The sequence below is a fragment of the Pinus tabuliformis genome, chromosome X (assembly GCF_031772625.1).
Source record: "Pinus tabuliformis cultivar Carrire ecotype Pingquan chromosome X, CPIR1, whole genome shotgun sequence".
NCBI lineage: Eukaryota > Viridiplantae > Streptophyta > Pinopsida > Pinales > Pinaceae > Pinus > Pinus tabuliformis.
Window position 1 is genome coordinate 1,548,933,339 of NC_142308.1, and position 12,474 is coordinate 1,548,945,812.

At 33.5% G+C, this 12,474-nt stretch overlaps 1 protein-coding gene across 1 annotated transcript; it reads right to left on the reverse strand.

Moving 5' to 3' along the window:
- Positions 1-18: 18 nt before the first annotated feature.
- On the reverse strand, positions 19-823 carry LOC149145957 (antifungal protein ginkbilobin-like protein). Its single transcript, XM_089452612.1, has 2 exons — positions 507-823; positions 19-52 (listed from the first exon to the last, which is right to left on the reverse strand). Exons 1-2 carry the CDS (start codon positions 821-823, stop codon positions 19-21), a joined length of 351 nt encoding a protein of 116 aa, XP_089308738.1.
- Positions 824-12,474: the final 11,651 nt, after the last annotated feature.

Consider the following 12,474-nt stretch of genomic DNA (forward strand, 5'->3'; position numbering starts at 1 on the left):
CCCACGGTGAGAATCTGTCTAATCATCTAACATCTCATCAAACTCTGCAAAACTGTACACAATAGCAATTAGGTAAATTTATTTCAAAAAAAACCACATGCCTCTATGAGATTTGGACTAGAGATTGACTAAACCCCATGCAAATATAGAAGGACTATCTTGACCAGATAAAAAATAACCACCTAATACAATGAAGTAGATGTTTATGCAATACTTTGTTTTAAAAAAAAAAAAAATTGATAACATGATGTGATAGCAAAAATAAAAAATAAAAAATGATGAACCATACTACGGGTGGCTGGTTCCAAGCTAGTGGACCACTAAAGTATATATCTCATTAATAAGAAAAACGCTCTTAAGAAATTTCTTAATACAATGTTGTAACTCAATCTTGCATTATAAAAATACACTAACCACACATTGTAAAACATGACTTCGAAAGTATAATACTAAAAGTTGTACTGTTCGTAGCGCAGGAAACACGTCTCCATATTGAATATAAACACCGACGGCATCGTCGCACAAGGGCCAGATGGGTGTGACCAAGGCATATTGTGCAATCAGAGGTGGGGCTGCAGGTTGCTTCCCCGTAGGCAGTGGTTGTGCCTGGAACCGACGTCTTGTAGCTGTAACTGTGCGTGGCCGTATTTGCTTCTAGATTCGCGAGCAGGGCATCGACAGTCGTATAGAAAACACCTCCGCTTGGGATTTTCTCCGACTTACAGCCACCCGTTATGACTATTTTCCGCTGCGGTTTCTGTGCGTCCACAAACAGAAGCGAGCGTCCACAAACAGAAGCGAAGCCAAATGCCTTGATCCTCATGGCTGCCTCCAATACTAAGAATCAGTTTAAATGACAGAAGTTTTTTTTAATTTAAAATAATGGGTAATCTTGGTGAGAGTTATTCTGAACAGGCCCAGTATCAAATCTAACTGACTGTCACTATAAATTTAGACTAGGTGCAACAAGCTACACAATAGCAACACCTCAGCTTGGGATTTTCTCGACTTACAGCCACCTGTTATGACTATTTTCGGCTGCGGTTTCTGTGCGTCCACAACCAGAAGCAAAGCCAAATGCCCTGATCCTCATGGCCGCCTTCAATACTAAAAATCAGTTTAAATGACATAAGTTTTTTTAAGAGCCTACAAATCTGCTCCCAGTCACCTACTCTTCTAACTAAAACACAGCAGACCATATAATCAATGAGATTTGAAGCTCCATCACCAAACTTAGGATTAAATCTATGTCAGTGTATATTTTAAATGCAATAAATTATTACGATCCTTATCATTCTGCTGCGGACGCCCTGCTTTTATAGCCCTCGGGGGACATGGTTGTATGTGTGGGATAACCTCCCTGACGCGTGAAGAATGAAGGTGGTTTCATGCCGGGCTTGGTCAGTTTTGGATGCATGTTACCATTCATGAACGACTTCATTCTAAATTTCATTATTCAAATAATTTTAATTCTTAAAATATATTTCATTATTTATGTTATATGATGAAATAGATGTATTTTATTTTATTTTATTGTAACGGAAAGATTTTTATTTAATTAATGGAATTCTGGATATATTTTATTTTATTATTTGAGCATTCAATTCGGTTTTGTTTAAAATAACAGTTTCATTTTATGGAATATCTCATTTCAAAATAATTAAAAAAATTAAGTAATTATTTCAAAATAATTAAAAAATATATCTATTTCTCATACTTGAACATTGACAATTATGAATTTCTTAAGATGGATTTATATTTTAATTTATTATATGAATTTCTTAGGAGGGATTTATATTTTAATTCATTATTTCATTATGCATTTCTCACACTTCACAAGTTAGAATGAGTTAGTCATATTTTAATTCAATTTTTGTTTGTTTATGATTGAAAATCTATAATTAGTGTAGATATATAAATTAAATTAGTACAATCATACAAATGCTCATTAGCATAAAAACACTTACTACATGATACATGTCATGTTGATAAAACTTTAAAAAAATCATAAAAAATAACTAAATTATATCTTTATTTGAAATTACTATTATTTTATTATTAACTATAAAGAATTAATATACAAGTCAAACATTTAAACTTTTAAAGAAACACGGGAAAAGTTTTTTAACCATGGACATTTACTCCCACTTTAGGATTTGTTACAATACCATGACTTATCAATTCCACCTGCCCAAAACCACCACAACTCACTTCATATGACACTTGTTCATATTACATTTTTTTGGTTAACCAATTTAATTAAAAGGAAAGATAGGGCATAACTACATTGGAAATAAATCTAAACTTTTGATTTGTGTATACTACTATGAATATTTTAAGTGGACCTAAAATCCCTATTGTCCACCTAATAATATACATCAAATCATACATAAACATCAAAATAATTACCTCATGGTACAAATTAGATTTCTAGAAGTTAAAATTAGAATAATATTAATGGCAAAATGCATGAAAAACAACCAAAGTTGAAGCTTATGCCCTCTACCAAGGGATTTAGTTAGTTTGTAATATTTATATCTACAAAATTCTTTTTATGTTCTCCTTCTTGGAGTGTCTCTAGAAAATCTTGTAGTTTTGTTGTATAAGAGGGATCATACATAATTTTTTAATATATACATATGTTTTTCCTAATGGATTCGCTGTGATGTAGGCACAAACTTCCATTTAAATACAAACTTCTCATTTTAGTTACAAAAAAAGATACACCTTAGATTTTTATTGCACCAATGTGAACTTTATCACTTAGTATGAGGGAGATGTTATCACGTAATTTTACATTTAAAAATAATAAATAATAATTAAAAAAATAGTAATAGCAAAAAAATATCAATGTTGGCCATAGATGTCCTTGGGGGAGCAACTCAAATGGTGATGGAAGTAATCTGAAATCTGTGATAACAGAGAGATCCAATGTTCAAATCTTCTTATTTGTGACTGATTTACGAAGAGGAGGAAAGGTCGTTGACCCCAAAGGTTTACTAGTAGTTACGTGTCAGTAGGGTTTACTAGTAGTTAAGTGTAAGGTGGGCTGTTGGGTTCCTATGGGATACAAAAAAATATGTTGGCCATAGATAAAATACTTCAATTTCCACCTTAATTTCACATCACTTTATATACAGATAAACTAATTGAAAATAGAGTAATTTTACATCCACTTTCTTTATATGGAGTTAAAAATGCCATGTAAAAATACCAACATAGATCCATCTTAACTCTAGATCTACCAGAGGGACCAAATATCTCAAGATGCAAATCTATGATGCCCCTAGTGAAATAAATTCTTGCAAATACAATTATTTATATTTAATTATAAATATTTTTGAGGTATTGACACGGGGCCAAGAGTAATGTTGGATAACATATTTGAATGTTAATATATTGTTATGAATAAGTATTATTCACTTATTTGTTATTTTTAAAATACAGGAGGAACCACCACATGAGAAGTTAGACTCCCTACTATCAAGAAAAAATAGAATTAGTTATGGTCCAAGAGGGGACATCAACTCATAAAATGAAAAATCTCCATTTAAAAAAAAAATAGATGGTTCATTTTTGTTCTGACCACTAAAGTTCTAAGAAATTGAAATCAACTCATAAAAATAAAAATCTCCATTTAAAAAAAAAAATAGATGGTTCATTTTTGTTCTGACCACTAAAGTTCTAAGAAATTGAAATTCTGAAGGAAACATTTACAATCATGGGCATGACTATAGTAAGTCTACATACATATCTCATGTAAGATAGAGAAGAAACCTACATAAGGGAAAGATAGGAGGTTAGGTAATTGTAGCACTTGGTGTATGTGATGCAGTAGCATCGGAGCACCCTTAACCAAAATTTAAATTTAAAGCTTTGAAAAAGGAGACGTGGACAAAGATCTGAAAAGGGGTATTAATTTCCATTAAATTTGGTTAAAATGATAAATTTATTCCCTCAAAGGTAAAATCCATATGTTTCTAGAAGATTTGATTTGTTCTCAAAATATGCCATGTAGTTAAAAAGGAGTGATTCCAGGGGATTGTTAAGCGATTTCAAGAGGAAATCGTGGATCCTAGATTATCCATGCTATTGTAATCTCCTCTGAAAATTAAAGTCTATATTTTGTGGAGAAAAAAGCGAGCTACAATGTAGATCTGCAAGTGAGGACTAGAACCTTTGAAGGCCCCATAAATGTAATATCTAGCTTCTGATTTTAAATAAGAATATGTGTATTTTTATGTATTCTCAATAGTTTTGGATCATGTGTTATAGTTGGAGGATTTTAGATAAGATTCAGTTTTAAATGGTTTTTTTTGTGAAGAAATGACAATTGGGAATTCAGTTTTATTTGTCATTGTCTCTTTGGGTGTGTTTGTTCATGAGGTTCGATTCCAGATCTGCATGAGGATTGTTTTAAGATAGTAGTCTCGGTTGAGATCTCGTCACAGAAATCAAGCAAGAGATGGACGGTCAAGGGGTTATATCGTATTCATCGAAAGTCCTTTAACGCAGATCGCACTTGGGCGAAAAGGTTTGGGAATTGCGATTTAAATACTGTGATCATAGTGCACAATGGAAATTAATTCAATTTCTCATGGGCCATAACCCACATGTCCATGAATTTGTGTAAAGATGCAACTTTGTTGCATCAAAGTGGTATCAGAGCAGAAGAATATTCTACATGCATTGTAAAGAAGTATGATTATATTGCGGATTAGTCAGTGTTGGTCTTTATATTTTTGTGCAGGTAGTAATAGAGGAAGGTGAGAATATTTGCAACGGCGTAGAGCATGGAGTGCTCATATGGTTCTAGAGGAGAGAACCATAGAGATGCCAAAGACAGAGCTCAGAGGAGAGAAGCTTAGTGTGGTATCATGTAGTAGGGAGGACATGCTAATGCAGAGGTTTTGTTGCGGCTCATGAATGTTGTTACGAGAGACCAAGAAGGCATATGACCAGAAGGTCATAAAATTTTTGTACCTTGGGAGTGTGATGTAGGAGCATCAGAGCACAGTTAATCAAAATTTAAATTCAAAGCTATGAATGAGGAGAGATGGACAAAGATCTGAAAAGGGGCGTTAATTTCCATTAAATTTAGTTAAAATGATAAATTTATTCCCTTAAAGGTAAAATCCATATGTTTCTAGAAGATTTGGTTTGTTCTTGAAATATGCCATATAATTAAAAAGGCATGATTCCACGGAATTGTTAAGCAATTCCGAGAGGAAATCATGGATCCTAGATGATCCATGCAATTATAATCTCTTTTAAAAAGTAAAGTCTATTCTTTGTGGAAAAGAATCCAACTACAATGTAGATCTGCAAGTGAGGACCAAAACCTTGGAAGGCCCGAGAAATGTAATATCCGGCTTGCAATTTTAAATGAGAATCTGTGTATTTTTATGTATTTTCGACAGTTCTATATCATGTGTTATAGTTGTAGGGTTTTAAATAAGATTCATTTTTAAACATATTTTTTTTTTTTGTGAAGAAATGATGGTTGGGCGTTCAGTTATATTTGTCAGTGTTTGTTTGGGTGTGTTTGTTCATGAGGTCTGATTCAAGATCTACGTGAGGATTGTTTTAAGACAATACTGTGGGTTGAGATCTTCTCATAGAAATCAAGCGAGAGATGGATGGTCAAGGATTTTTACCGCATTCAGCTAAAGTCCTTTAACATAGATCACACTTGGGCGCAAAGGTTTGGGAATTGTGATTTAAATACTACGACCGAAGTGCACAATGGAAATTAATTCAATTTTTCATGGGCCATAACCCACAGGTCCACGAATTGTGTAAATATGTAGCTTTGCTGCATCAAAGTGGTATCAGAGTAAAGGAATATTCTTTGTGCATTGGAAAGAAGTATGATTATATTGCGGATTAGTCAGTGTTGGCCTTTAAATGTTTGTGCAAGTAGTAGTAGAGGAAGTTGAGAAGATTTGTAGTGGCCTAGAGCATGGAGTGCTCATATGGTTCGAGAGGAGAGAACTAGAGAGATGCCAAAAGACTGAGCTCAGAGGAGAGAAGATTAGTGAGGTATCATGTAGTAGGGAGGACTTGCTACTGGAGACATTTTGTTGCAACTCACAAATGTTGTTATGAGAGACCAAGAAAGCATATGACGAGGAGATCATCAAATTTTTTTACATCGAGAGTCTGATGCAAGAGCATCGGAGCACCCTTAATCAAAATTTAAATTCAAAGCTATGAAAGAGGAGACATGCACAAAGATCTGAAAAGGGGCATTAATTTCCATTAAATTCAGTTAAAATGATAAATCTATTCCCTCAAAGGTAAAATCCATATGTTTCTTGAAGATTCGATTTGTTCTCAAAATATGCCATGTAATTAAAAAGGCATGAATCCAGGGGATTGCTAAGCGATTTTGGGAGGAAATCATGGATCCTAGATGATCCATGCTATTGTAATCTCTTTTAGAAAGTAAAGTCTATTCTTTGTGGAAAGAAATCCATCTACAATGTAGATCTGCGAGTGAGGACAAGAAACTTGGAAGGCCCCAGAAATGTAATATTCAGCTTATATTTTAAATAAGAATCTGTGTATTTTTATGCATTCTGGGAATTTTCGGATCATGTGTTATAGTTGTGGGGTTTTAAATAAGATGCAATTTTAAACATATTTTTTTCATGAAGAAATGACAGTTAGGCGTTCAGTTATATTTTTCATTGTTTGTTTGGGTGTGTTTGTTCATGAAGCTCGATTCCAGATCTGCATGAGGATTATTTTAGGACAACAGTGTGGGTTGAGATCTTGTCACAGAAATCAAGTGAGAGATGGATGGTCAAGGGGTTATATCGTATTCATCCATAGTCCTTTAATGTAGATCGCACTCGGGAGGAAAGGTTTGGGGAATTGTGATTTAAATACAGCGATGAGAGTGCATAGTGGAAATTAATTCAATTTTCATGGGCCATAACCCACATGTCTGAAAATTGGGTAAATATGCTACTTAGCTGCATCAACGTGGTATATGAATAGAAGAAGATTCTGCGTGCATTGGAAGGAAGTATGATTATATTGCGGATTAGTCAGCGTTGGTCTTTTTATTTTTGTGCAGGTAGTAGTAGAGGAAGGTGAGAGGATTTGTAGCATCCTAGAGCATGGAGTGCAAACATGGTTCTAGAGGAGAGAGTTCCAAAAGACTGAGCTCATAGGAGAGAAGCTTATTGAGGTATCATGTAGCAGAGAGGACTTGCTACTGCAAAGGTTTTTTTGCCACTCACGAATGTTGTTATGAGATACCAAGAAGGCATAAGGCTAGGAGGTCATAAAATTTTTGTACCTTGGGAGTCTGATGCAGGAGCATTGGAGCACCGTTAATCAAAATTTACATTCAAAGCTATGAAAGAGGAGACGTGGACAAATATTTTAAAATGGGCATTAATTTCCATTAAATTTAGTTAAAATGATAAATTTATTCCCACAATGGTAAAATCCATATGTTTCTAAAAGATTTGATTTATTCTCAAAATATGTCGTGTAATCAAAATGGACCAATTCCATGGGATTGTTAAGCGATTTCGGGAGGAAATTGTGGATCCAAGATGATCCACACTATTGTAATCTCTTGTAAAAAGTAAAGTCTATTACTTGTGGAAAAAAAAGCTATTTACAATGTAGATCTGCGAGTGAGGACCAGAACCTTGGAAGGCCCCATAAATTTAATAGTTGACTTCTCATTTTAAATAAGAATCTGTGTATTTTTATGTATTCTAGACAATTATAGAGCATGTGTTATAGTTGTGGGGTTTTAAATAAGGTTTATTTTTAAACATATTTTTTTGGTGAAGAAATGACGGTTGGGCATTCACTTATATTTGTCATTGTTTGTTTGGGTGTGTTTGTTCATGAGGCTCGATTCCAGATTTGCATGAGGATTTTTTTAAGACAGTAGTGTGGGTTGAGATCTTCTCATAGAAATCAAGCAAGAGATGGGTGGTCGAGGGGTTATATCATATTCATCCAAAGTCATTTAATGCAGATCGTACTCGGGTGAAAAGGTTTGGGAATTGCAATTTAAATACTATGATCACAGTGCACAATGGAAATTAATTTAATATTTCATGGGCATTAACCCACATGTCCGCGAATTGTGTAAATATGTAGCTTTACTGCATCAAAATGGTGTAAGAGAAAAAGAAGATTCTTCGTGCATTGGAAAGAAGTATGATTATATAACGGATTAGTCAGCGTTGGTCTTTATATTTTTTTGCAGGTAGTAACAGAAGAAGGTGAGAAGATTTGCAGCATCCTAGAGCATGGAGTCCTCATATGGTTCCAAAGGAGAGAACCAGAGAGATGCCAAAAGACTGAGCTCAGAGGAGAGAAGTTTAGTGAGGTATGATGTGCAAGGAAGGACTTGCTACTACAGAGGGTTTGTTGCAACTCATGAATGTTGTTACAAGAGACCAAGAAGGCATATGACTAGGAGGTCATAAAACTTTTGTAACTCGGGAGTCTAATGCAAGAGCATCGGAGCACCCTTAATCAAAATGTAAATTCAAAGCTGTGAAAGACGAGACATGGACAAAGATCAAAAAAGTTGCGTTAATTTCCATTAAATTTAGTTAAAATGATAAATTTATTCCCTCAAAGGTAAAATCCATATGTTTCTAGAAGATTTGATTTGTTCTCAAAATATTCCATGCAATTAAAAAGGAGCAATTCCAAGGGATTGTTAAGTGATTTCGGGAGGAAATCGTGGATCCTAGATGATCCATGCTATTGTAATCTCCTTCAAAAAGTAAAGTCTATTCTTTGTGGAGAAAAAAACCAACTACAAAGTAGATCTGCGAGTGAGGACGAGAACCTTGGAAGGCCCCATAAATGTAATATTCGGCTTGTGATTTTAAATAAGAATCTGTGTATATTATGGATAGTTCTAGATCATGTGTTATAGTTGTGGGGTTTCAAATAAGTTTCATTTTTAAACATATTTTTTTCGTGAAGAAATGACAGTTGGGCATTCAGTTATATTTTTCATTATTTGTTTGGGTATGTTTGTTCATAAGGCTTGATTCCAGATCTGCATGAGGATACTTTTAAGATAGTAGTGTGCGTGGATATCTTGTCACAGAAATCAAGTGAAAGATGGACGGTCAAGGAGTTATATCGTATTCAAGCAAAGTACTTTAATGCAAATCATACTCGAACGGGAATGTTTGGGAATTGCGATTTAAATATCGAGATCAAAGTGCACAGTGGAAATTAATTCAATTTTTCATGGGCCATAACCCTCAGGTTTGTGAATTGTGTAAATATGCTGTGTTGTTGCATCTGTATGTTTGGTTTCCATGCTAAGAACTTTGATGGAAGTTTGAGATAAATTAGCGCAAACCTACAGTAACCAACATATTTCCACATTAAAAGGATTATTATAGAATGAGAAAACTCATTCCAACTAGGAAGAAAAAAGTTATAATTCATTGAAAGGATGGTTGCGTATGTATACCTTGATTTTCACCAAGTTGAACCCTCTGTTCACAACACAAAATTTACAAGAATAAGTGTTCAGTGATTCTAGGAGAACATAGTACCTTTATAAAATAATTGACTAGGAAGCCCTAATTTAATAGACTACCTATAATACTCGTACAATTTGAATGAAATCCAAACTATAGAGGAAAAGAATGAAAGAAAACCCTCTCATATAATCTTGAAAAAATCCTGAACCAACTTAAGTGACCTGAGATAAAGTCATGCCCCAAACGAGGTTGATATATTGCTAGAAATAATATTACCGGTAGATAATATCAAGAGAATTCGTTTTAACTACTCCAACAGTTTTTACGAGAAAAGTCTATGAGGTAATATGCAATGGAAATGAAGTACAAAATGAGGGAAAAGAACCTATAGTAGGCAAATAAACTGAGTAAAATCATTTATCCCTTTGTAAGTATAGTCTTACATGTATTTGGTAACATGCTTAAGCTGCATAGGAATAAAATCCCATAAGGAGGTTGTCAATAAGAAGTGCAGGAAGAACGTCAATACATGCCAGTGAGAGAGGAGTAATTTTGAACCTCGCAGCACCAAAACCATGGAAGGAAAACTACCCAAACCCTATTGCATTGTAGATCATTCTATTCCCCCTTGAGTTATCTACAAATGGCCTACAGTGTGAGTTCAAGGGTGGTGGGTGGTTCCCTAACCACCACCACTTAACCTACATTGTTAGATCATCATCAAACATCTCGACTCTTCATTCCTTAATGCCATGTGAACAAAATAAAACACGGCATAAAAAATATCCACATTTCTACATCACCTGGTTAAACATAAATTGAATCCATATTAATAACCTTTGTAGTATAAACTTTGCTAGAGCAATGAAGAATCGTAAAGTCCTTCACAATACATGCCAAGATTAAAATTATGATCGCTCCTTTATATTTCTTTCCATTAGGTAGGGATCATAAGGGGCAAGAAAAAGTAATTCCATTTTCCTTAGGTCCACACACATGCATGAAAATATATAACAATGGAAAGAATTTTGGAAACAAAGGAAGAAAATTGAATAAAGATTACAAACAAAATTTATGATTGCTATATATATTTTGCAGAGTTTAAGTTGTGGAAGAATTAAAAAATATAATAAATATATTTAGTAGCTCTTAAAATATTGTATGTATAAAAAAACAAAAATTTACAATAAAAATAAGATTAAAATAAAGTATATATTGGGTACATTACATATCATATCAGGGTAGTAGGTCACAATATTATAGCTTATAGGCCTGACTACAACTAAAATCAAACATAGTAAATGTTTCTTAAATGCAGAATAAAGAAATACCTTTTTATATTATAGAACAAAGGCAAATATAAGTAAATATAAATCAATTGTTGATGGAATACCCCTTCTAGATTTAAAACATTTGTGGTTTATTTTTTTAGATTTAGTTACCAGAGAATCCACAGTAAAATCCATTTTCCTGTTAATGTTTCAAACCCCAACCACGATCCATCATCACGACCTTTTGAATAGGTATGTTGAGCATCAAGGAGTACAAGAGGAATCCTAATAGATTAATTAAGTAGTAATACATGCTAACTAGTAAATTTTATTCTTTGACTATTTGAACATTGAGTAGACAAAGAAACTTGTAATTTGTGGAATTCATAAAGTGCCTATATCGCAAGGCCCAAAAATGCATACTTTTATAGACATGTAAGGAAATGTTTCTTAAATTATGCTACTAAATAGTCAACAAAAATAGATGGGTATATTCAAGATATAGATGTTGACTTTTCATAGGGTCTTCTAAATGCATAATTACTCCAAATGATTTAATTAATGTTCTTATTCTTGTCCACCATTAAGAAATTACACATAATAAATAAACCATATAACATATATGAAAGTATGATCATGAAGAGACAGAAAAGCAAAGAACACAAGAGTTAACCCTAGGAAAACCCATATGGGGAAAAACCCAAGCTTTTCCTTAGAGAAATTATTCAAGTCAACAAAGACACTCTTAAATCATCTAGTCATTCATAAGGTCAAACTAACAGACAATGAAAATGATAGAAAACTTAGTCTACTTCCTCCTATTCAAGTTACAAATATGCCCACTAAACATAGGTTGATTAGGTTTGTTGTTACTTTGGTACGCCAAAGAAGATTCAGTCTTGTTACAAATATTATGCCTCAAAATATTCATTATTGTCACATAGATTATGCCTCAAAAGATTAATTTTGTCACATACATTATGACTCAAAATATTCTTTATTGTCACATAGATTATGCCTCAAAAGCCTTTTCTTGGTTCTTCATAAAATATTAGTCCTTTTCCTCATCAATGCAGTGCCTTAGACCCACCCCTTTCTCTTGCCTCTCGAAGTTTGAATTTTGTTGAACATAACAAATCCAAATTGGTTTTATTTGGAGTAGTTCAAGTGCCTTATTAAAAAAATTCTTGTTGTCCGAATGTGTGCCACATAACTAGGGCTGAATTGACGAGGAGGAGGACCATCCTAGATGTTTTGGAGCCAAATGTTCATTTTCCTAAAATTCAAATTTTCTCTTTTAACAAGGTCATGAAGAACATGTCGTGGGATTTTTTCCTTTGACAATAGCATGAAGAACATGCTTTAAAAATAAGTAAATTAGTAAAATAATTATTAATATTGACCGTAATTACAAAATTCAACACCCCCTCTTAGCTAGGGAGGTATTCATAATGACTATCTATCTGTTCTCATGTTGAAAAAATTCTCTAAGAAAAAGTTATAATGAATCAAATTACCATAATCAGGTAAACACTTGTGACACATAGTAAAAAAAAATTATTTGAATTAGGTCAACAAATATGACACATGGTAAATGAGTAGCATCAATAGATTACCATAATCTTGTCCAACAACTTTGGCACATGGTAAGTTAAGAACATCAACATGTTACCATAATTTGGGTTAGTACCTTAGACCTATGGTATATCCTC

What these genes read in the sequence shown, in the direction of transcription:
- LOC149145957 (XM_089452612.1), bottom strand. Translation starts at nt 823, where the DNA reads ATGAGGATCAAGGCATTTGGCTTCGCTTCTGTTTGTGGACGCTCGCTT. An exon ending in CTTGTGCGACGATGCCGTCG is followed by an intron (nt 53 to 506) that starts GTGTTTATATTC and finishes TATTGTGTACAG; the next exon opens with TTTTGCAGAGTTTGATGAGA.